General features: G+C 35.9%; 1 protein-coding gene across 1 annotated transcript in view; it reads left to right on the forward strand.

The window, feature by feature from the left end:
- Nucleotides 1–412: 412 nt before the first annotated feature.
- The window catches only part of LOC144232026 (NKG2-A/NKG2-B type II integral membrane protein-like), a 27,550-nt gene continuing 1,059 nt past the window's right edge, over nt 413–26,903 (forward strand). The window contains exons 1-4 of the mRNA XM_077764711.1: nt 413–599; nt 1,011–1,088; nt 1,539–1,592; nt 2,120–2,268. Of these exons, the coding sequence (XP_077620837.1) occupies nt 413–599; nt 1,011–1,088; nt 1,539–1,592; nt 2,120–2,268 (468 nt within the window). The remainder of the gene's footprint in view (nt 600–1,010; nt 1,089–1,538; nt 1,593–2,119; nt 2,269–26,903) is intronic.

The following is a 26,903-nucleotide window of genomic DNA, read 5'->3' on the forward strand; positions in this document are numbered from 1 at the left end:
TAAAAATTGTCCCCCCTAATTGGTGCAACATTTTCTTTCTAATACAGTATTTTAATTTTAAGCCAATTATTCTAATATTGTTGAAATGTTTCTGTGGAATCTGGCCTTATACTAATAAGGACATTCTTTCTTCTTCACTAATCTATTGCTTTACATTTTTCCAACCAATACTATGTGTGAAACATAGAATATCATAGGAAAAAACATCTATTTTATCATGACACACTTCTTTAAAGCTCTAAGGAAATTAGTACCAGATTTTACCTTGTGCAACTGCAAATGAGTAGTGTCCCTCACCCCGCACTCCACCTGGTGTGAGTGTACTAGCAATCTTGTCAATATATTACATACACTATTTATCAAGACCTTCAGTTTCAGACAGCACTGTGCCTGACCTGACTCAGCTGCAGGCATGAATAACCAAGGAGCTACTTATGCAGAACTTAATCTGATGAAAGACTCAAAGCGACAGCAAATGAAACCCAAGGGCACTAAAAGTTCCATTTCAGTAACTGAGCAGGAAATAATCTATGCAGAATTAAACCTTCAAAATGCTTCTCAGGATCTTCAAGGGAATGGCAAGAACTATCACTGCAAAGGTAAAAAATTTAATATACACACAGTATAACTAACTGTTCTAGGATGTGCAGTTAGGGAGCCGGGGTCTGGAGAATGAGTAGGGAATGATCTCACATATTTTTCATTTGTGAAGATGGGAGCTTGGGGTTGGATGATGATAGTCTAGTTGATCTCCAAGAATTAAGTTTACTAAGCTATTGTAATTTGTAGTCTTTGACCAATAGCTCATGGAGTATTACCTTTACTGAAAATGCAATAGTATATTCTGAGAGAAGATTATGATGGTAGATAGGGGCTTGGGGTCCAAGTGTTTATTTGTGACTCTCTGTGCATCTGTGGTTCTCTTATATGGGACTTTTCTAAATGATTATTTCCCTCCATCCTTTCTTAGTGTTTTCATTTCTCTTCTTAAAATTTACTATTATTTCCAGGGAAGCTCATTGCTGGGATACTGGGAATCATCTGCCTCGTCTTGATGTCCGCTGTGGTCACAATAGTAGTTGTTACCTGTAAGTGTTTGAGTGACTATTTGGGAACTTTTCCTTTTAATGATTGTCAGTGCCTCAAAATATCTCCTCCTATTACAGAATAGAATTTCAATTTTTATGCAGATGTGCTCTAAATGTGTAATGGTTATTCTGAATTTGTCAAAAGTATAAATAACAGAATAATTGTAGAGAGCATTACACATATATTCAGATTTTATTACTCAAAGAGATGATTTAGGAGAAATATTGTTGAGATATACAAATTAATTCTTGAGATTAATTATACAAAAAACTGTAAGAGATAGTGAGGTTGGGTTGTGTAGGCTTTTGAAATATTTTCTCCCAAATCTTCATCATTTTATTAAAATTGCTTAGTAAAATAAATTTTATTACAGAGCTTTATAATTCTAAACAATAAAGATTTCAATTAAGAAACTCAAATTTTTATGAGGATTCCTTTAATTTTTTCAGCTACTGAAATACCGGAGCAGAAAAATTTATCCCTCACAATAAAGATCCAGAGAGGTACAGAGTGATTTTCAAAATTCTAATATTAACATAGTTTCTATTTTATCTCCACCTTTGGCTGAGCAACAATGATACTGGAGTTTTTGGAGGAAAATTAATTACATAACTGGGAATAATGCTTCAGAAATAATGAGTATGGGAGAGTATTACTTCTCAGGCAACAATATGAAGAGAAACTCATTTAAAATTAGCATACACGTTATTACTAATTTCCTCAAATTTCTTTCTGGTATAACATGATAAGACATAAATCATTTTGCTATTCTAGAAAAGTGGCCTGGTTCAGTGATCTCAGGACATGCTGAGATGGATATTTTTGTGTGTTCGCTTTATATGGACACATAAATTAGGGAATGAGAGGATGATCATTCTCTCTGTGTGTGCAAGCATATTTTGTTTTATTTATACCATCCTGTGAGTGTGTGTAAATACGTACACGTGTATCCACATATGAGTATGTAGATTAACTGGAATTTGTTAATATACAAAGTGCTTTTGGATAATATCTCAAAATCTTTCTCCAGCACATCACTGTGGTTGTCCAGAAGAGTGGCTCGCCTACTCCAACAATTGCTATTACATTAGCACTGAAAGAAAATCATGGAATGAAAGTGTGACATCCTGCGCTTCTCAGAACTCTAACCTGCTCTACATAGATGATGAAGAAGAACTGGTAAGATTTCAGATGTTTCCAGACTTTATTAATAGCTTGTCAGTTAATATAATATTTGTAGAGTCCATTCATAGTTTTGTAAATATTTATAGTTTATTTTAAAGTCTGATAATATTACCTGTTTTGAGTCTATGATATTTTATTTATATTTTTAAATTTTAATGTACACATGGTAATCTCCTCTTCTTGCTTTTCATAGAAAATCATGCTTCTATAAATGCTCTTTTGCCTGAAATAAACTTTACTATTTAATTGTACCACACATCAAGCCTTTGTCAGCCCTGCCAATTTCAATATTATGAAATATCTTTGCTTATTTTTGGACTTTATATCAAAGGGATCATGCAGTATGCTTTTTTATGTATGTTTCTCTTTGCTCTAATATATGCAATCTATCTATACTATCACATTTGTCTATAGTTTGTGAATTTTCACTGCTGTCTTATATGAATAAGACATCTTAAAGTCTATTCTCAGATACAGGTTTAGTTTACTTTTAATATGGGGTGTGGACATTATGAAGAATTGTTTTATGAAAAGCCTTTTTTGGGGCACCTGGTTGACTCAGTCAGTAGAGCATGAGACTCCTGATTTGGGGGTTGTTAAGTCTCTACGTTGTGTTTAGGAATTACATAAAAATAAAAACCTTAAAAAAAGAAAAGCCTTTACTATATCTTTTTTTTACATATTATATTGTATTTATAATAATATATATGAAGCTTAACTATATAGTATATATTATATTTAGGCAGGTATATGTTATGTTCTCACAATAAAATAATAATGTAGAAATATAATACTATCATTGTATTTATGTACAATCATAACACATTTTCCTCCAAGCATTAGAATGAAATTGCACCTTCGTAGGTATGTTGTGTATCTCAATTTATTACATTAGTCTAACATTTTTCTAGTTTATTGTGTAAATACATATTGTATCAAATAGGTTCTTGATACAAAATGCAGTAGTCTGACAAAATTAATATAATAAGCTCTGACTGTTTTATAACAGTACCATTTTCTGGGCTGCAACTCATTAGAATTGTCTCTTTTGTGTTAGTGAGAAGGGCTCTCTTTTTTATTTCTCCTAGATGTGTCTTCTTTCCCCTTCTTAGAAGTCCTTGTCATAGTTTAGATATGAGCTCTCTTTTGAGTTTTTAAGATGCAAATGGATTTTTGACTATTTAACTTGCATGTTTACTCTCATACCGGAATCTTTTAATGACCCAAATTTATGAATGTTACGATAATTCAATTTATCGTTTTGGCCATTGGTGCTTGTTTTAGACCCATTTCAGATTTAGTTAGAGTTCATGAATATAATTTCCTATATTACCTTCTAGGATTTATTTATCAACTTTTAATTAAAGTTTGTGATCCATTTGGGCATTTATTCTTTGCAATTAGTTGTATTAGTGATGCTGTGAGATAAAAGTGATGGTTATACTTTTCTACATCATTACCCAATTGATGGAACAAAATTTATAGCAAAGTAGATCTTTACATTTAATTTTTATATAAAGTTATATATGTAAGTATATAAGTTCTAATGTGCTTTATAAGACAGTAATCTGGGGGCGCCTGGGTGGCTCAGTTGGTTAAGCCTCCGACTACCGCCCAGGTCATGATCTCACGGTTCGTGGGGTGGGGCTCTGTGCTGACAGCTCAGAGTCTGGAGCCTGCTTCAGACTCTGTTTCTCCCTCTCTCTCTGACCCTCCCCTGCTGGTTCGCTCTCTCTCAGAAATAAATAAAAACATTTAAAAAAAGACAGTAATCTATTATATATCTTTATATAATTATATATACATATATGACAACTACACAATCTATCACAACCCACAGCAGCTTAAGAAAAATGTAGAGCCTTACTTTTCTTATGTCCCTTTACTATGTCCCATTTACAATAGAATTGTCTTAAATATTTCTCTATTTACGTTGAGAATCACATGGATGTTATAATTTTGCCTCAACTGTTAATTTTGCTTCAAATATCAAACAATTTAGAAACCACAAGAGATGAAGGGAAATCCATTAAGAACAATGATAGTTTTAATCTTTCTTTTGTTCCCTCTTTTTTCCTGATGATACAGGACTCCTTTCATCATTTAACTTCTGTTTAGATAATTCCCTTTAGCAGTTCTTTCAGAGTGGGTCTGGCAGTGATACATTTTCTCAGTTTTCCTTTATTGGAGAATCTCTTGATTTCCCCTGCATTGCTGAGTTATATTTTTATTGGGTAGTCAATGGTTGTGGGTTGGAGTAATTCAGTTAGTATCAAAAAGTTTTGTGTCTTTCTAGCATGCCTTTTTCTCATTATTTTGACTGGAGAAAAAACATTCTGGGGACTTTGGTCTGTACCTGTTGGTGTCTGTGATTTGCTAGCCTCTCGGGCACCAGTCTGGGATGTGTGAGGTAAAGAGAAATTCCAGGGAGCTCACCGCCATGTCATTCCTCAGCTCTTGAGTGTTGGGATCTGTCAGCCTTCTCATTACCTTTCTGAATCTTCTTATGTTGTCTTACTATACATAATGTTCAGGGGCTCTAGCTATTAATTTAGTGGGGTGAATAGGAAAAAATCTATCCTCTTTTTTTCCAAAACAGGAAGTCTGGTCTGTGGTGGTTTTATTTTGAATGTTCCTAAGACAAACAGTTTTGAGCATCTTTTCCTATACTCATTTGCCATCCATATATGTTTCTTGGTGATGTAGTTAAGGAAATACTTGATTATATTTAATTTTTGTTATTTTTGAGAATTCTTTATGTATCCTGGCTGCAAGTCGTTTATTAGACATATGATTTGCAGTTATTTCCTTCAAGTCTGTGATTTGTCATTGTCTTCAAAAAGCAGAAATCATTTATTTTGATGAAGTACACTTCATCAATTTATTCTTCTTCGGATCATGTTTCTGGAGTTCTATCTAAAAAATCTATCTAAAACTAAAGGAATTGTATGATTTACACTTAGGTTTATAATCAATTTGGAGGATTTTTGTATGAAGTTTGGGGTATATAATTATTAATATTGTTTGATAGTCATTTATTTCCACAGCGTTTGTTGAAGAGACTATACTTTCTCCAGTGAATGATTATGCATCCTTCTTGAAATCTGCATTCCCTATATGTGTGGGTATAAATTTTCACCTTCTAATCTGTTTCATTAACCTAGTTATGTACTTTTATTCCAATTTCCTGTTTAAAAAATTATCTTTCTTAAAAAATACATATATATTAATTCTACTTAGTCGGCTTGACTATTCTAGATCTTTGCACGGTTATTTCCTCTTATTTTTATCTTTTAAAAAGTTTTACTTTCAAAATAAGAATATTAGTTTTATCAAATGCCTTCTGCAATAGAGAAGTCATATCATTTGGTTTTCCAATTTATTAAATTCCAGTTAGTTAACATATAGTGTCATATTAGATGCAGATGTAGAATTTAGTGATTCATCACTTACATACAATTCGTAGTACTCATTACAAATACCCTCCTTAATACCCGTCACTCATTTAACCTATCTGCCCACCCCACCCCCCGTCCAGTAATTATCACGTTGTTCTCTATATTTAAGAGTCTGTGTTCTAGTTTGTCTCTCCTCTTTCTCCTCTAGATTCATCTGTTTCATTTCTTAAATTCCACATATGACTATATGGTAATTGTCTTTTTCTGTATGACTTACTTAGCATAATACTCTCTAGCTCTGTCCACATCATTACAAATGGCAAAATTTCATTTTTTTTTTTTTTGAGTAGTACTCCATCGTATGTATGTAACACCTCTGCTTTATCCATTCATCAGTTGATAGACATTTGAGATCTTTCCATACCTTGGCTATTGTTGATAATGCTGCTATAAACACTGGGGGTGCATGTATACCTTTGTGTCTGTATTTTTTAACCTTTGGGTAAATACTTAGAGATGCAATTGCTGGATCATAGGCTAGTTCTATTTTTAACTTTTTCAGGAACCTCTATATTGTTTTCCAGAGTGACTGCACCAGTTTGCGTTCCCACCAACAGTGCTAGAGGGTTCTCCTTTCTCCGCATCCATGCTAACACCTGTTGTTTCCTGTGTGGTACATTTTAGCTGTTCTGCCTGGTGTGAGGTGATATCTCATTGTAATATTTCCTGATTATGAGTGCTATTGAGCATTTTTTCATGTGTCTATTAGCTAGCCATCTGCATGTCTTCTATGGAAAAATGCCTACTCATGCCTTCTGCCCATTTTTTTACTTGATTATTTTTTGGGGGTATTCAGTTTTATAAGTTCTCTATAGATTTTGGATACTCAGCCTTTATCAGATACGTCATTTGCAAATATCTTCTCTCATTTCAAAGATTGACTTTTTTAGTGTTGTTGATTGCTTCCTTCTCTATGCAGAAGCTTTTTATATTGATGAAGTCCCAATAGTTCATTTTTTATTTTGTTTCCTATGCCTCAGGAGACATATTTAATGAGAAATTGCTATGACCAATATGTAAGAGGTTATTGACTGTGTTCTTCTCTAGGATTTTGATAGTTTTCTGTTTTGCATTTAGACCTTCTATCCATTTTGAATTTATTTTTTGTGTGGTGTAAGAAACTGATCCTGTTTCATTTTTTTTCCATGTTTCTGTCCAGTTTTCCCAACACCATTTGTTGAAGACACCATCTTCTTTCCATTTGATATTTTTTCCTGCTTTATCAAAGATTAGTTGACCATGTAACTGTGGGTCACTTCTGAGTTTTCTATTTTTTTTCTATTGATCTGTCTATTTTTGTGCCAATTCCATACTGTCTTGATCACTACAACTTTGTAATATATCTTAAAGACCAGAATTATGATATCTCCAGCTTTGCTCTTCTTTTTGGAGATTGATTTGGCTATTCAGGCAGGGTCTTTTGTGGTTCCATACAAATTTTAAGATTGTTTGTTCTACCTCTTTGAAAAACAGTATTGGTATTTTTATAGGGATTACATTAAATGTGTAGATTGCTTTGGACAGTATACACATTTTTTAGTAGTTTATTGTCAAGTTGGTTTCCATATAACACCCAGTGCTCATCCCCACAAGTGCCCTCCTCTGTGCCCATCTCTCCCATTCTTCTCCCCCTCCACCGCCATCTGCCCTCAGTTTGTTCTCGGCATTCAAGAATTGTACACATTTTAACCATATTTTTTCTCCCAATCCATGATCATGGAATTTTTTTTCATTTACTTGGTGTCACATTCTAATTTCTTTCATTAGTGTTTTATAGTTTTTGAAGTACAGATCTTTCACCTGGTTGGTTAGGTTTATTCCTAAGTATCTTATGGTTTGGGCTTCAATTTTTAATGGGATTGATTCTTTAATTTCTTTTTCTGATGCTTTAGTTTTGGTGTATAGAAATGCAATAGAATTCTGTACATTGATTTTGTATCCTGCAACTTACTGAATTCGTGTATTAGTTCCAGCAATTTTTTGGTGGAGTCTTTTGGGTTTTCTATATAGGGTATCATGTCACCCAGAAGTAGTGAAAATTTGATTTATTTCTTGCTGATTTGGATGACTTTATGGCATTTTGTTATCAGATTGCTGAGACCAGGACTTCCCCTGCTATGTTAAATAACAATGGTGAGAGTGGACACCCCTTTCTTATTCCTGACTGTAGAGGAAGACTTCTCAGTTTTTCCCCATTGACGATGATGTTAGTTGTCGGTTTTTCATATATATATATCTGTATATATATATATATACGTATATATACAGATATATATAGGTATCTATATATATATATATACAGATATAGGTATCTATATATATCTGGATTATACTGAGGCACGTTCCCTCTATCCCTCCTTTGTTGAAGGCTGTCATGTTGAGTCAAGGCTGGATGTTGTACATTGTCAAATGCTTTTTCTGCATTTATTGAGAGGATCATAAGGTTCCTATCCTTCCTTTTATTAATGTGTTGTATCACACTAATTGATTTACAAATAATGTACCACCATTGTAGTCCAGGAATACATCGCACCTGATCATGGTGAAAGATTCTTTTAGTGTACTATTGGATTCAGTAGGCTAGTAGTTTGTTGAGAATTTTTGCATTCATGTTCATCTAGGATACTGGTCCATAGTTCTCTTTATTAGTGGAGTCTTTGGTTTTAGGATCAGGGTAATGCTGGCCTCATAGAACAAGTTTGAAAGTGTTCCTTTCGTTTCTGTTTTTTTTAGAATAATTCGAGAAAAATAGGTATCTACTCTTCTTTAAGTATTTGATAGAATTCCCAGGTGAAGCCTTGTAGCCCTGGACTTTTGTGTGGGAATTTGTTTCTATATCATTCATTTCTGCTCTTATCTTTATTATTTCCATCCTTCTGTTAGTTTCCTTTGTTTGTTTTTCTTTTTCTAGCTCCTTTAGATGTAAGGTGATGTTTGTTTTTTTTTTAATTAAGATTTTCCTTGCTTCTTGAGGTAGTCCTGTATTGCTCTATACTTTCTTCTTAGGACCACTTTTGTTTCATCCCAACGGTTTTGGATCATTGTGTTTTTATTTTCATTCATTTTCATGTATTTTTTAAATTTCTCCTTGACTTCCTGGCTAACCCATTCATACTTCAGTAGCGTGTCATTTAACTTTCAAGTATTTGTGGTGTTTGCAAGATTTATTTTTCTTGTGTTTGACTTCAACTTTCATAGTGTCGTTCAGATTATATATATGGTATCGTCTCAATCTTCCTGTACTTGTTGAGACCTCAACTGACGTACTATGTAACCTATTCTAGAGAATATTTCGTGTTCACTTGAAAAGAATGTGTACACTGCTGCTTTAGAATGAAACGTTCTTAATATATCTGTGAAATCCATCTGGTCCAATGTGTCATTCAAAGCCATTGCTTCTTTATTGATTTTCTGCTTAGATGATCTGTCTATTGCTGTAAGTGGGGTGTAAAAGCCATCTACTATTATCATGTTAATATCAACGAGTTCTTTTTATGTTTATCATTAATTGTGTTATATATTTGGGTACTTCGTGTTGGGGACATCAATATTTACAATCATTAGATCTTATTGGATAGTTCGCTTCTTCTTAGCTTGTTACAATCTTTGGTTTAAAATATGATTTTGCTGATATAAGTATGGCTGTTCTTGCTTTCTTTTGACTTCTGTTTGCATGATAAATATCTCTGCATCCTTTCGCTTTTAATTTGCAGGTGTCCTTAGGCCTAAAATAAGTCTCTTGGAGGCAGCATATAGATAAATCTTTTTTTATTAAATTCTTTCTAACACTCTATGTCTTTATATTGGAACATTTAGTTCCTTTACATTCAAAGTAATTATTGGTAGAGATGTATTTAGTTCCATTTTATCATGAGTTTTGTTTTTTTCTGGAGATTTCTCTGTTCCTTTCTAGTCTTTGTCACTTTTAGTCTTTTTTTTCCCCCAACTCAAAGATTGCCTTGTAATATTTCTTACAGTTCTGGTATACTGATAATGAATTCCTTTAGTGTTTTCGTTGTTGTTTGTTTGTTTTTCTTTTTGTCTGAGAAACTCTTTATCTCTCCTTCTATTCTGAATGATAGCCTTACTTGATATAATTTTCTTGACTGTATATTTTTACTATTGAGCATATTAAACATATCATGCCACTCAGTTCTTGGCTGCCAGGTTTCTGTGGAGAGAGCTGCTGCTAACCGTATTTGTTTTACTTTGTAAGCTAGGTAGGAACTTCTTTTGTTTTTTTACTTTTAGGACTTTTGTTTCTCAGTATATTTTACAAATTTAACTACAATATGTCTTGTTGTGGCCTGCTTTTGTTGCTTGACGAGAGTGCTCCACACCTGTTTCCTTCCACAGATTAGGGAAGTTTTCAGCTATAATTTGCTCAAATAAAACTTCTGTCACATCTTCTCTCTCTTCTCCTTCTGGGACTCTGACGATACAAATTTACTTCATTTGATAAAACCACTGTTTTTTCCAAGCATACGCTCATGATTCATCATTCTTCTTTCTATCTTTTGTTCAGCTACTTTGTTTTCCATAATTCTATCTTCTGTATCATTTATTCCTCTGCTTCTTCCATACTTTTAGTCATTATAATCAGTCATCTTTCATATTTCAGTTGTTGCATTTTTCATTTCTGCCTGCTTGTTTTTTTTAGTTCTCTTATCACTGTGGTGTCTCCCTGATGTCTTCGAAGCTTTGTCAAGGCCAGCAATTTTCCTCATGATTATTGCTTTAAATTCTGCATCAGGCATATTACTTATATCTATTTCGATTGTATCTCTGGCCATGACCTTCTCTTGTTCTTTCTTTTGGGATGAATTCCTCCAGTTTGGGGGTTTGTCTAGGTCTCTGTCTTCTTTTCTGTGTTAAAAAATCCTTTTATGTCTTGTTCCTGAAAGAAGAGGTCATATAATGTCCAGGGCCTGGCACTTCAGGAAGTGTCTCTGGTGTATGCTTCTTGCTTTCTGCTGCTGTCTTTTGGCTGCTCTATCTTTCGGGACAGTTATTTGCAGTTTCTCCTTGTCTACAGTGGGCAGTATTTGGACCTTGGGCAGCATGTGATGAGTGTTAACTTGATGTGCTCTTTCTTTGCTTGTTAAATGAGTCCTGATGTTATTTACACTAGTGATAATGAAGATTTGCAGAATTCTATGGTCGGTAGATGTGCTGTGTGTGGGGTTTTGCTGGTCTTCTGGGGAAGGGGTCCATTGCACTGGTCCTTAGGCACACTTGCCCAAGAAAAGCAGTGTCAGCAAAGTCCAATGGGTGGGACTTGGTGTAAGTAGGTTAGGCAGCCAGTGTTGGTGCTATGTTGTTTACTGAATTTAGTTTATGCTGAGGGACAGGGAGGGTGGGAAATGGCACCAATCAGCTCCTTTGTCCCCTAAGAGGGGAGCCTGTTTGCTGCTCTCAAGGAAGGGCTCCCAGAAGAGTGAATAATTTCCCCTCATGCATCCCAGATGTTTTTCAGATCACTGTTTTCATTGTCTCCAGGTGGCTTGCCTGCCTGGAGCAGTGTACTGCACTTTGGGCTCTATCCCAGCCAAACCTTATGACTTTTAAAACTTTTAAACTTTACTGACCCGATATGGCAAGGACCAGAACCGGTCTTCTGGGGGATAGTCTTGCTGTGCTAGGACTGATGCAGGTTTGATCCAGAAGGGCAGTTTTGCCAGAGCGCAGAGGTATGGGATTTGGAACAAAGTAGGCTAAACACCCAGTGTCTGGGTTAGCTGCCCTCAGCAGGTGTCTTTGTGCCTATGCTGAGGGGCAGGGAGAGGGAAAAGGCATCCACTAGCTCTTTTGTCCCAAGGGAGGCAATGATACCTCTCACAGATGCCCTCTACTAAGTGAGGAAAGTCTCTCCTCATGCACCTTAAGAGATCTGCAAATTGGGACATGTGTCCTGGGGTTGCTTGCCTGCCTTCTCTCCAGGAGTAGGGTAATGCCCTTAGGTCTCTATCCCAGACAAGAACATAGACTTCTAAGACAATAGTCTTTGTGTGCCACTCGTGGCAAAAGCTCACGAAAATCAACCCCTCTCATTTTCCCAGCCAATGGCTTTGGAGAAATGTTCTCCTTGGGTCATTCCTGTGAGCTTCTTCTCTCTCTTGCCTTTCTGAGACCGGAGCACCTCCTCTATGCAGGACCTGAGATCCGTTTCTCTTCCAAACCACTTCTTCACATTTCCTCCCTTGCTTGATGTGGCTTCTTCTCTCCTTGTAATTGTGCAGTTTAGTCTATGAGTTCTCAGGTCAATTTCTTGGGAATTCGGAATGATTTGATGGTGATCTAGATGTATCCAAGTGATCACAGGCAAGCCTATGGTTCTCTAAATATGCTACCACCCTGTCTTTATCCACCCCCTGCCCAGAAATCACATCATTTGATCTTCTTTATTTTGCTAATGTAATGGATTAGTTTTATTGAATTTCAAATATACATTTCACATGGTATTGTTTCAATAAATCTACTTATGTCATAGTTTATTATTTTCATATATTGTTGGATTCTATTTACGATTGCCACTGACATGAAATTTCCTTTTTTAAAAAAATTCCCATCAAAAATACATATAACGCATATTTTATTAGGCTCTTTTTTCCTACCATGCCAGAACTTTTTTTTTAATTGACAGTATATTTTTCTTTATACATAAACATCTAAATGCTCAGTAACAATGTGAAACGTGTTTTGAATTGCAGATATAATCTTGTTAGATGTTACGTGACATTTTTGAAATTTTTATTTCTTTTTGTTTTGATTTTCACAATTTGTATTTGGAAAGATTTTTTTCTAGTTTATGTTTATTTTTCAGTGTATTTGCATATTTTCATAATATTCTCTTGTGATAATCATACGAAAGTATTATATACATACAGGTGAAAACACATGCTATTCATGCCAAAAGAGGGTGGAATTTTCAAGTGTTACTATCACATGGAATGAGAAAATGAATTTTGCCAGCACTGCAAAATACCCCTTTCATGTCCTTTTCTTCATTAAGAGCACATGATGTAAATGGAATCATATAGTATGTATACCTTATATTTGTTTTTTTCAGATAAAGCTAAACTCGTAAGACTCATCCTTATAGTTGCATGAATTTGTAATTTCTCGATACTTCCTTGCTGTTCTATTGTCTGATTCTACTACAAAGTATTTATCCATTCTACTGATGATGCCCTTGGAATTTTGGGTATTGTTCCATTTGAGGCTAACATGAGTTCTTCTACTATTCATATTTTAGTATCAACTTTCAACTAAATATAGGCTTATCATTTCTTCCTTCCTTCTATAACTTTAATTAACTTCCATATCTATCTATATATCCTCTATATCTATCTGTATATATACATATCTATATTATGTCATATTACATATCATATCTCATAACCATTTATCTGTTGGCAGACACTTAGGTTGTTTTCATAATTTGACTATTGTAAGTAATGTTGTATGAGCATGGCTGTGCAGATATCCCTTTGAGATAGTTATTTCAGTACCTTGCAATATAGACCAAGAGTGAGATTACTGGATCATATGATAGTTCTATTTTTAATGTTTTGAAAAAACACCATTCTATCTTCCATTGTGGCTGCACCAATTTATATCCCACCAAAAGGATTCCTGTTCTTCACATTCTACCAATATTAGTTATCTTTTCTCTTTTTGATAAAAGCCATCCGAACAGATGTGAGGTGATTATCCCATTGCTTTATGCTTACTAATTTATATTTCCCTGATGAATCATTTGTTGAGCACCTTTTCATGAACCTAATGGCCATTTCTATGTCTTCAGAAAAATGTCTACTCAGATCCGTTTCCCATTTTTAAAATTGTATTAGTTTCATTTCAGTTATACTGTTGAAAGAGCTCTTTATATATTTTGGAAATTAGTCCCTATCAGATCTATGGGTTTGCAATTATATTTTTCCATTCAGTACATGGTCTTTTCAACTTATTGATTGCTCCTTTTGCAAAGCTAAAAGCTCTGCTAAAGCTTTTATTTGTGCTAAAGCTCTTTATTTCAATGTAGTCTCACTTTTCATTTTATTTTTTAGTGCCTGTGCTTTTGGTGTCATATTCTAGACATTATTGCCCGGACCATTGTCAAGGATCATTTTCATCTAGCCTGTACCAGTGATTGCATACTTTCATATATTCTTATGTTACTGTTGTTTGGTTGCTGTTTCATCTTGACGAATTCCCTTTAGCATTTCTGTGGGGTAGAGGTCTAGTGTTTATGACATATGGCAATAACAGATTACCAGTGGAGTCATGTTGCTGCAGTCCTGTGACTGACACCTATGGCCAGAGTAGAAACTGATCCAATCCACCATCCCCTGGGATGGTAGGAGATTCTTGATCTCTCCTTTATTTTGGAATGGTAGCTTTACTGAATAAGATATTCTTGGTTGACAGTTACTTTTTGCCTTTAATCACTTTGAAAGTAGTATCCCAAATTCTAGGGAAGAGACAGAGTGGAAAGATCCTAAGCTCACCTCATCTCATGGACAAGGCTAGATAACATACACATCAGTGTAAAAAACATAGAAAATGACCCAAAGACTTACAGAACAGACTCTACATAGCTGAATGTAGAGAAGAGGCCACATCCGGAGGGTAAGAAGTCCAAAGACGCAGTCACGAGTTAAGCAGACCCTCAGGACTGTGCATGAGAGGAAAGGATGCCATGGGTGTGGAGAGGGGAGAAAAAAAGACCCTCCTACAAATCACCCCAGGCATGGGGAACACAATCAGAGAAGATGAATCTCTATAATGTTTGACTTCGAAAACCAGAGAGGTCTTATTTTGTAAGTTTTTATAATCAACCTTGCTTAATACCTGAAAATTTATTTTTTAAAATTTTATTTAAATCCAAGATGGTTAAATTTTAGTGTAATAATGGTTTCAGAAGTAGAATTTAGTAATTAATCACTTCCATATACCACTCAGTGCTCATCCCAAGTGTTATCCTTAATGTGCATCACCTCAACCAACACCCCTCCAACAACCGTCAGTGTGTTCTCTGTATTTAAGAGTCTCTTAAGATTTGCCTCCCTTTATGTTTTTATCTTATTTTTCCTTCTTTTCTCCTACATTCATTTGTTGTGTTTCTTAAGTTACACAGATGAGTGAAGTGATATGATCTTAATCTTTCTCTGACTGACTTATTTTGCTCAGCGTAATATACTCTAGCTCTTTCCACATTGTTGCAAATGGCAAGATTTTGTTCTTTTTGATCACCGAGTAATATATATATATACATATACATATATATATATATGTACCACATCTTCTTTATCCATTGTCAGTTGATGGATATTTAGGCTTTTTCCATATTTTGGCTATTGTTGACAGTGTTGCTATAAACATTGGGGTGCATGTGCCCCTTTGAATCCGCATTTTTGTATCCTTTGGATAAATACCTACTAGTGAGATTTCTGGGTCATAGGGTATCTCTATATTTTGCTTTTTTGAGGAAACTCCATACTGTTTTCCAGAGTGTCTGACCAGTTTGCATTCCCACCATCAGTGCCAAAGGGTTCCACTTTCTTTGCGTACTCGACAACATCTGTTGTTTCCCAAGTTGTTAATTCAGCCATTCTGACAAGTGTGAGGTGGTATCTTATTGTGGTTTTGATTTGTATTTCCCTGATGATGAATGATATTGAGCATCTTTTCAGGTGTCTATTGGCCATCTGGATGTCTTCTTTGGAAAAGGATCTGTTCGTGTCTTTTGTCCATTTCTTCACTAGATTACTTGTTTTTTGGGGGTGTTGAATTTGATAAGTTCTTTATAGATTTTGGATACTAGTTCCTTATCTGATATGTCATTTGCAAATATCTTCTCCTATTTGATCAGTTGCCTTTTAGTTTTATTGGTGGTTTCCTTTGCTGTGCAGAAGCTTTTGTTTTGATGAGGTCCCAATAGTTCATTTTTGCTTTTGTTTCCCTTGCCTCTGGAGACATATATAGTAGGAAGTTGCTGTGGGTTAGGTCAAAGAGTTGGCTGTCTGTTTTCTCCTCTAGGATTTTGATGGTTTCTTATCTTACATTTAGTTCTTTCATCCATTTTGTTTTTATTCTTATGGATGGTGTCAGAAAGTGGTCCAGGTTCATTCTTCTGCATGTTGCTGTCCAGTTTTCCCAACACTATTTGCTGAAGAAACTGACTTTTTTCCATTGGATATTCTTTCTTGTTTTGTCCAAGATTAATTGGCCATACATTTGTGGGTCCATTTCTGGATTCTCTATTCTGTTCCATTGATATATGTGTCTGTTTTTCTGTCAATACCATGCCTTTTTGATGATTACAGCTTTGTAATACAGCCTGAAGTGTGGAATTGTGATGCCCCCTGTTTCGGTTTTCTTTTACAAGATCACTTTGGCAACTTGTGGTCTTTTATGTTCAATACAAGTTTTAGAACTGTTGGTTCTAGTTCTGTGAAGAATGCTGGTGTTATTTTGATAGGAATTTCATTAAATGCGTAGATATCTTTTGGTATCATTGACATTTTAATAATATTTGCTCTTCTAACCCATGAGCATGGAATACTTTTCCTTTCTTTGTGTGTTCTTCAATTTGTTTCATAAACTTTCTGTAGTTTTCAGCATACAGATCTTTCACCTCTTTGGTTAGGTTTATTCCTAGGTATTTTAGGGTTCTTGGTGCAATTGTAAATGGGATTGATTCCTTGATTTCTATTTCTGCTACTTCATTATTAGTATATAGAAGTGCAACCAATTTCTGTCCATTGATTTTATATCCTGTGACACTGCTAAATTCCTGAATCTGTTCTAGCAAGTTTTTGATGGAGTCTTTGGGTTTTCCACATAGAGTATCTTGTTACCTGTGAAGAGTGAAGATTTGACTTCTTCCTTGTTGATTTGGCTGGCCTTTATTTCTTTTTGTTGTCTGAATACTGAGGCTAGAACTTCCAACACTATATTGAACACTGGTGGTAATTGTGGACATTCCTGTTGTGTTCCTGACTTGAGGTTGGAAGCTCTCAGTTAGTTTTTCCCCATTGAGGATGATATTAGCTGTGGATCTTTCATATATGGCCTTTATGCTCTTGAGGTATGTTCATTTTCTCCTTGCTTTCTTGAGGGTTTTGATCAAGGAAGAGTGCTCTGTTTTGTCTAATGCTTTTTTTGCTTCTATTGAGAGGACTCTATTGTTCTTGATCTTTATTTTATTAATGTGAACACCTGGATCTTTAAAATTGAGTAATTGTAGCTCTGGGAGAGCCTAGGAGGCAATAGTACACTCATTCTCCACCTTAAAGAGACAGCAAAACAAAAACATGGATTGAAAAACACATTGGGTGTTATATGGAAACCACCTTGACAATAAACTATTAAAAAATAATAAAGACACCTGGGATATACAAGAAGGAGACATATTTACTAATCTCAGAGCATGTGCTGGAGGGCAGAGATCTTTAGGATTCTTTTCCAGTAACAAAGGAGCTGTCTGGTGCCATTTTCCTCTCCTGCTCCCTAGCATAGTGGCAAAGACACCTGTGAGAATCAATCATTTACCAATGATCTCCCCCCAACTTGATAACACTGTATGTCACCTCTGTGCCACCCTGCAAACTCATCTAGTCTGCCAGGCCCCTCCACAGGTCTCTTCCCACAGCAGACTTGAGTAAACCTTGTTAATACCATGTTCCTTGTCTCACATTGTCCTGTGGACTTGCCTTCCTTCAATATACCCTTGGCCAGAGGCCGTCCAAAGTGTTGCCCCAAACAGCCACAACAGGGGTCAGCACACCTCAAAAGGATTCTTGTCTTGAGAGACAGGGAAAGGTACCACACATACAGGGCCAAATGTGGTCCCATTAGAGGGCTACGGTCCGACATCTGGTCTGACTGCATGCACTGCCCACAAAACTTCTCATGGAACAATATAGGGAGAATTCCCTGCCATTCTGTGCTACTGAATCTTTGGCAAATGCCTGGTCTGACTCAATCAACCTCAAGGAAGCCCCAGAGTGTCCCACTAACAACACTGGAACCAAACCCTGCTCCCAACAGTCTCATAGAATCATTGCAGATGACTGGAGTGAAAGCAATAGTAGCTCAGCCACAATAGCAGTGCTCACACAACACACAAGAGACACCCCTGTAATGCCAGGTTCTTCTGAACAAGTGACATTGCATAGTAGGGCACTACAGAGACTCTTCTTCATAAAGCTGCTACTTTCACGCTCGGTTCGGTAGCACGTATACATAAACCTGCTACTTTCAAGAACGGGGAATGGGGGCACCTGGGTGGCTCAGTTGGTTAAGTGTCCGACTTTGACTCAGGTCATGATCTCACAGTCCATGGGTTGAAGCCCTGCGTTGGGCTCTGTGCTGACAGCTCAGAGCCTGGAGCCTGCTTCAGTTTCTCTGTCACCTTCTCTCTCTGCCCCTCTCCCACTCGCTCTCTGTATTTGTCTCTCAAAATAAAATAAAGACATAAAAATTAAAAAAAAAAAGAACAGGGGACTAGCTGCCTTTCCTAACACACAGGATGAACACAGAGTTAGACAGAATGTGGAGAGAGAGAAACGTTTCAATGAAATAATAGGACGAAATCACACTGAAATATGTAAATGAAACATTGATAAGTAATATATTTGATAGAGAATTTAAAACAATGGCCATAAAGATACTTATTGAGTTTGAGAAAAAAGTGGAAGACCTCAGTGAGATCTTCAACAAAGAAAGAAAAAACACACAATAACTAAAATTAAAAGTAAACCAGAAGGAGTAAATAGCTGACTAAAGGAGTAGAAGAACACATCAGCAATCTGGAGTACAGTGTAATGGAAAGCAATCCAACTGATCCTGAGAAAGAAAAATGATAATAATAAATGAAAATAGAATAAGGAAATTTAGAGACACGATCAAATATAATAATATTTGCTTCATAGGGATCCCAGAAGGAGAAGAGAGAGAAAAGGTGGTAGAAAATTTATTTGAAGAAATAATAGGTAAAAACCTTCCTAAATTTGGGGAAGGAAACAGACATCCAGAGCCAGGAGGCACAGACAGCCCCCAAGCAAATTACCCTAAGAAGATCTATACCAAGACACAGAGCAATTAAAATGACAAAAAGTAGTGATAAGGAGAGTTTTGAAAGCAGCATGAGAAGAGAAAAGAAAACGGTTACATACAACAGAGACACGATAAGGCTCTTGGCTGCTTTTTCATCAGAAATCTTGCTGGCCAGAAGGGAGCTGCATGATACGTTTAAAGTGCTGAATGGAGAAAAAAAATCTGCAGTGAAGACTACTCTATCCAGCAAGGCTATCATTCAGAACAGAAGGAGAGATAGAGTTTCCCAGAAAAACAAAAGTTAAAAGAACTTATGACCACTAACCCAGCCCTTCAAGAAATGTTAAAAGGGATTTTTTGAGAGGAAAGGTAAGACCACAAGGAGGGGTAAGAAAAATAGGAAGCACAAAAACATAAAATTAAGTATATCTATAAAAATCTGGCAAGGGATACACAAAATAAAAGGATATAAAGTATGACACCATACACGTAAAATGTGTGGTGGGAGAGCAGTAAGCATGGGTTCAAAAAAGACCATCAACATAATATAGACTGTTATATGCAGAAGACATTAACATAAACCTAATGGTAATCAGAAATCAAAAACCAGTAATAGGCATGTAAGAATAAAGATAAAGGAATCCAAATATGTCACCAAAAAAAGTTAGGAAGCCATGAAAGGAAAAAGCAAGAGAAGAAAGGAGCAGAGTAGAATGATAAAAACAATCATAAAACAGGTAACAAAATGGCAGTAAGTACATACCTGTCAATAAGTACATTGAATGTAAATGAATTAAATGCTCCATCAAAAGAAACAAGGTGACAGAATGGATGAAAAAGCAAGACCCATCTATCTATATGTGCCTTCAAGACACTCACTTCAGAACTAAAAACACATGAAAACTGAAAGTGAAAGGATGGAATAGCATTTATCATGCAAATGGAAGCTAAAAGAAAGCCAGGGTAGCAATACTTACATTAGACAAAATAAACTATAAAACAGATCATCACAACCAAGAGACAATGACACTATATATTCGTAAAAGGAACAATCCAACAAGAAGATAAAACAATTATAGATATTTATGCAAAAAACAGGGACCACCCAAATACATAAAGCAATTAGTAGCAAACTACAAGGAAGTAACTGATCGTAATATAATAATAGTAGGGGAGTTTAACTCCCCACTCATATCAATGGAGAGATCATCCACACAGAATTATCAACAAGGAAACCGTGGCCTTGAATGACACACTGGAACAGATGGATTTAACAGATATATTCAGAACATCCCACCCTGAAAGAGAAGAATACATATTCTTTTCAAGTGCACAAGGACCATTCTCCAGAGTAGGCCACAAGGTAGGTCTCAGCAAATTGAAAAACATTGAAGTCATACCAGCATCTTTTCTGACCACCGTACTATGAAATTAGAAAGCAACCACGGGGAAAAATCTGGAAGGAACACAAATACATGAGAGTTAAATTTCATGCTACTAAACAGTAAGTGGGACAACGAAGAAATCAGAGGATATAAAAAAATAAATGGAGGCAAATGAAACTGAAGACACAACAGTGTAAATTCTTTGGGATGCAGCAAAAGCTGCTTCACAGGAACGTTTATCCCAATACAGGCCTACAGCAAGACGGAGAAAAATCTCAAATAAACACTCAAACATTACACCTACAGGAGCTAGAAAAAGAAACAAACCAAGGGAAAACCATCAGAAGAATGTAAATAATAAAGCTTGGAGCAGAAATAAATGATATAGAAAGCAAACAAACAAGCAAACAAACAAACAATAGAACAGATCAATGAAACCCAAAGCTGGTACTTTGAAAAGATCAAGAAAATTTATAATCTTCTAACGAAATTCACTGAGAGAGAGGGAGAGAGAGAAATCAAATAAATAAAATTACATCTGAAAGAGGAAAAATAACAACTGACACCACAGAAATACAAAGGGTTGTAAAAGAACATTACGAAAAATTGTATGCCAACAAACTGGACATAAAAGAAATGGGTAAATTCCTAGAAACATATACCCTCCCAAAACTGAACAGGAAGAAATAGATAATTTGAACAGACTGATTACCAACAATGAGACTGAACAGTAACAAAAGACTTCCAGGACCAGATGGTTTCACAGGTGAATTTGCCAAACACTGAAAGAAGACTTAGTGCTTATTCTTCTGTAACTATTTAAAAAAATAGAAGTGGAAGGAGAGTTCCCATATTCATCCTATAAGGCTAGCATTACCTTGATACCAAACACAGATAAAGACACAAGAAAAAAACAGAATTATAGGCAATAAAATATTAGCAAACCAGATCCAACAATATAGTAAAAAACTATTCACACTAACCAAGTGGAATTTATTCTCGGGGTGCAAAAGATCAATATTTGTAAGTCAGTCAATGTGATACATTACATCAACAAGAGAAAAAAATAAAACCCATATCGTCATTTTAATAGCTGGATAAAAATTATTTGACAAAGCACAACACCCATTTTTGTTAACAATCCTCAACAAAGTAGGTTTAGAGGAAACATACCTCAATATAATAAAGGACATATATGAAAATCCACAGCTGGCATCATTCTCAGTGGTGAAAAACTGAAAGCTTTTCCTCTAAGGTCAGGAATAAGAAAACGATATCCACTCTCAACAATCTGATTCAACATAATACTGGAAATCCAGCCACAGCAATCAGACAACACAAAGGAAAAAAGGCTTCCAACTGTAAGGAAAAAGTAACACTTTAAGTATTTGCAGATGACATGATACTCTATATAGAAAGCCCATAAGATTCCGCCAGAAAATTGCTAGACCTGATGCATGGATTCAGTAAAATGGTAGGATACAAAAATCAGTATAAAATCTATTGCATTTCTGTACTCCATAATGAAGTAGCTGAAAGTAAGTTAAGAAAACAATCTCATTTTAAAATGCACCAAAAAAAAAGCTAGGAATAAATTAAACCAAGAAAGTAAAAGATGTGTACTCTCAAATTAGAAATCATTGGTGAAAGAAAGGAAAGAGGACACAAACAAATGGCAGGTCATTCTATGCTCCTGGATTGGAAGAATAAGCATTGTTAAAATGTGCATGCTGTCCAAAGCAATCTACAGGTGTAATGTAATCCTTATCAAAATACCAACAGTATTTTTCACAGAACTAGAACAAATAATCCTAAAATTTGCACAGAACCACAAAAGATGCCCAATAGCCAAAGCAATCTTGAAAAAGAAGAGCATCACTGGAGGTATCACAATTCCAAATTTCAAGATACACTACAAAGCTGTCATAATCAAAACAGTAATGTACTGGCACAAAAATAGGCAGAGATCAATGGAACAGAATAGAGAGCCCAGAAATAAATCCAGAAGTATATGGCCAATTAATCTTTGACAAAGGAGTCAAGAATATGAAGTGGGAAAAAGTCTCCTAAACAAATTTTGCTGGGAACACTTGACAGCTCCATGGAAAACAATGCAACTGGCCCACTTTCTTGCACCAGACAGAAAAATAAACTCCAAATAGATTGAGGACCTACCTGTGAGACCTGAAACCATAAAAATCCTAGAAGAGAGCAGAGACATTAATTTCAATGATATTGCCCACAGCATCATTTTTGTAGATGTCTCCAGAACCAAAGTAAGCTGTTTGGATTACATCAGAATAAAAAGCTTTTGCATAACAAAGGAAAGAACCAAGTTAAAACACAGCATACTATAATGGAAGAAGATATTTGCAAATGACATTCTAATGTAGGGCTGGTTAGTATCCAAAATATATAAAGAACATATACAACTCAAAGCCAAAAAAAAAAAAAAAAAAAAAGAAAAAAAAACAAAAAACCAAAAAGCCAAAACCCAAATACCCAATTAAAATATGGGCAGAAGACATGAACAGATATTTCTTCAGAGAAGAAATACAGATGGCCAACAGACACATGAAAAGATGTTCGACATCACTGATCATCAGGGAGATGCAAATCACAACTACAATGAGATATCACCTCACATCTGTCAAAATGGCTAAAATAAAAAAACACGAGAAACAGCAAGTGTTGGCAAAGATGTGGAGAAAAACAAATTCTTTTTTTTTTTTAATGTTTTATTTATTTCTAGGAGAGAGAGAGAGAGACAGCGTGAGCAGGGGAAGGTCAGAGAGAGAGGGAGACACAGACTCTGAAACAGGCTCCAGGCCCTGAGCTGGCAGTCAGCACAGAGCCCGACGCGGGGCTCGAACCCACGAACCGCGAGATCATGACCTAAGCGAAAGTCGGACGCTTAACCGACTAAGCCACCCAGGCGCCCCGGAGAAAAACAAATTCTTGTGTACGATTGTGAATGCAAACTGATGCAGCCTACTGTGGAAACAATGTTGTTTTTCCTTTAAAAATTAAAAGTTATGACCTGTAATTCTGCTACTGAATATTTTTCCAAAGAATGTAAAAACACTAATTTGAAAAGATAGAGACACCATAGCAATATGTTTATTGCAATGGAATATTTCTCAGGCATAAAAAGTAATGAATACTGTTATCTGAAATAACTTGGATGGATATAATGCTAAGTAAAATCAGACAGGCAGAGAAAGACAGAGACCATATGATCACATATATGTGGAATTTAAGAAACAAAACAAATGAATCATGAAAAGAGACACAAACCACAAACAGCCTCTTAATTATGGAGAATAAACATGGTTACTAGAAAGGACGTGGTTGGGGGATGGGTGAAATAGGTGGAAGAGACTAAGACTATACTTACCGTGATGAGCAATGAGTAACGTATAGAAATGTTGAATCACTTTATTATATACCTGAAACTAATAAAACACTATAGTATGTTAACTATACTACAATTTAAAAAAAAAGCAAAAAGCAAAAAAAAAAAAAACTTACTCCCTCTTGGCTTGTGCATGGGAGAAGGTTTAAGTGAGGTCACCCTTCGTGGCATGCTGGCACTCAAACCCCTCAAGGCGGTATTGGAGCTATAGTGCTGGGGTCAGGTGCACATAGAACTTCCACAGTGTGGGGTCCCGGGGACAGTTTCACTTGTGGTCGCTATGGGACTGTCTAGGGTGGAGACGTGCTGATAGCGCATGGATACTGTACTTGCATCTCAGGGGATAATCACCGTGACTCTGGCTGGGGAAGAAAGGGCACCAGTGGCAGATTCTGGGATTACAAGGTTCAGTGATGCTTGTGGCCAGAGGCAGCGTGTAGCAGCCTGGGGCCGGTGCCCTAGGTGGCAGTCTGGGAATGCTTGAAAATTTTGCATATACTGTAATGATAACAGCTTATTCAATTTATGCCATTTCAGCTTACAAATGATATCATTAAAGTGCTCTACTTCCAGATAGGAAGGGAAACCTGCATGTATTTCTAGAACGTGCTGAAGCCAGCTAGTACTGGTTTCCGAACACTAAGTATGTGTATCTTTTTCAACACTCTGCTCGTGATTTCACATTGGTGACTTGAAATGAACCATTCACAGTGACTTTGCACCACAAAAATCAACAAATGCAAACAGAATAAGGTTTTCTTTCCTCTCCAATGTGCTCAATTACCAGCACAAGGTTGTATCCATACACGGTATAGACCCAATCGTGCAGTGTTATAATGATAGCTTTAAAAATGTTACCTTTTAAAAAATTAAGAGAAGCAAGCACACACAGAGACTCTTAAATTTACCCACATATTTACCATTTCTATTGATCTTTATTCCTTCCTGTGGACACATCCCTTGTTTCTTTTAGCTTGAAAAACATTTTTGGAGAACAGATCTGCTAAGAAGAAATTCTGTTAGCTCCTCACGCACCTTCTTTTTTGAAAGACTGTTTTGATGAATTTGGAACTTGTGTGTGACAAGGTTTTTTTGTTGTTTTACTTTGTTGTGGGTTTTGTTTTCTCTTGTGAGGGGTTTTGGTTTGTGTTTTGTTCTTTGTTTTCTTCTTTCAGTACTTTCAGCTCTTTGGTTTTGACCTTCCCTGTTTTTATGCTTCATAGTTTCTGGTGAGAACTTCTCTGTTAATCATATTATTAGTTGTAATTAAGTGTAATGAGTAAGTTTGTCTCTTGTTGCGTTCAAGACCCCCTCTTTTTGTTTGCCTCCTTTTTAAAATTTTTAACTGTGGGAAAAGTTAATAGAAAATTTATCATATTACCCATTTATTTAAAAAAGAAACTATTTCTGAGAGCAATTTTAGGTTCATAGCAAAACTAAAACAAGGCACACAGGTTTACCATATCCCCCTGCTGTCTACACATGTGTAGACTCTCCTATTATTAATATCTCTTACCACAGGGGTGCATTTGCCACAACTGAAGCAAGTACACGAGACATCTTTATCTCTGAAAGACCGTAGTGTAAACTAGGTCATAGTGTAAACATAAGATTATGTGCATCTTATGAGTTTGGAGAAGTGTATAAAGACATATATCATCCATTATATATTTATATAATATAGTTTCACTGCCCTAAAAATCCTCTGTCCTCTACCTATTAATCTTTCCCTTCTTGCTAAACTCTTTTTATGTTTCCATAGTTTTATTTTTTCCAGGCTATCATATAGTTGGAATCACACAACATCTCACATCTCACCTGCTACACTGCAACAATTTCATGCATCTTAGCCAACTCTAGGCATACAGTCTACGAGTGCTCAATGTATTCACAGCGTTGCCCAACAGATCTCTAGAAATTTCACCTTGCAAAACTGGAACTCCATACTCAGTGAATAGAATGGCCTTCTCCACTTTCCCCTGAAGCCTTAGCACTCACCATTTTACTTGCTGCTTCTTCCTGTTTGACTGCTTTCGATACTTCATATAAGTGGAATCATATTGTTCTGTGTGTGCGACTGGCTTATTTCACTTAGAACAATGTCCTGGAGTTTCATCCATATGGTAGCAGGTGATAGGATTTCCTTCCATTTGAAGCCTGAATAATATTACACAGTTATGTGTATACTGTGCTTTCTTTCTCCACTCATCCATCAGTGGACATTTGGGCTGCTTCTATCAGTTGGCTCTTGTGAATAATGCTGCCGTGAGATGGGTGTGCAGATAACTCTTTGAGATCTTGATTTCAATTCTTTTAGAAATTTTCCTACACGTGGATTGCTGATTCATATGGCAATTCTATTTTCAAGTTTTTGAGGGAGGTCCATTTTGTTTTTCATAATGGCTGACCAATTTACTTTCCCAAATACAATGTGCCAGGGTTCTCTTTCTCCATCTCTTCACTGATACTTCTTTTTTTCTAAATAGTATCCATGCTAATAAGTATGAGGTGATAACTTATTGTGGTTTTGATGAATTTCTCTGATAATTAGTGGTATTGAGCATCTTTTCATATGCTTTTGACCATTTGTATGTTTTCCAATGTCTATTCAATTCCTTTGCCCATTTCTTATTTGGATTATTTGGTTTTTGTTTTTATTAGTGACATAACATTCCTTACATATTTTGGATATAAATCTTTGTTTTGATAGATTATTTGCAAGCATTTTTCCACCCTGTCTTTTGTTCTGTGGATCATGTCCTTTGATGCACAGAAATGTTTTAATTTGATGTAGCCCATTTGTCTACAAGGGTCTTTTCCTTTGTAGTCTGTGCTTTTGGTATCATATCCAAGAAGTCATTGCCAAATAAAATTTCATTTACTTCCCCCCCATATTTTCTCCAAGGAACTTGATAGTTTTACATCTTATGTTGATGTGTTTAGTCCATTTAAAAATTATTAGAATATTTTATTTAAAAATTTTATTATAAACTTTTAATGTTCATTTATTTTTGAGAGAGAGAGACAGAGCATGAGCAGAGGAGAGGCAGGGAGAGGAGACACAGAATCTGAAGCAGGCTCCAGGACCCAAGCTGTCAACACAGAACCTTACATAGGGCTAGAACTCATGAACTGTGAGATCATGACCTGAGCTAAGGTCGGAGGATTAACTGACTGAGACACCCAGGTGCCCTTTGTTTAGTCCATTTTTTTTAAAGTAGATTTAGTGTGTGTGTGTGTGTGTGTGTGTGTGTGTGTGTGTGTGTGTGTGTGGGGGAGAGAGAGAGAGAGAGAGAGAGTGAGAGAGAG

The sequence above is a fragment of the Crocuta crocuta genome, unplaced genomic scaffold (assembly GCF_008692635.1).
Source record: "Crocuta crocuta isolate KB4526 unplaced genomic scaffold, BGI_CrCroc_1.0 scaffold1180, whole genome shotgun sequence".
Lineage (NCBI taxonomy): Eukaryota > Metazoa > Chordata > Mammalia > Carnivora > Hyaenidae > Crocuta > Crocuta crocuta.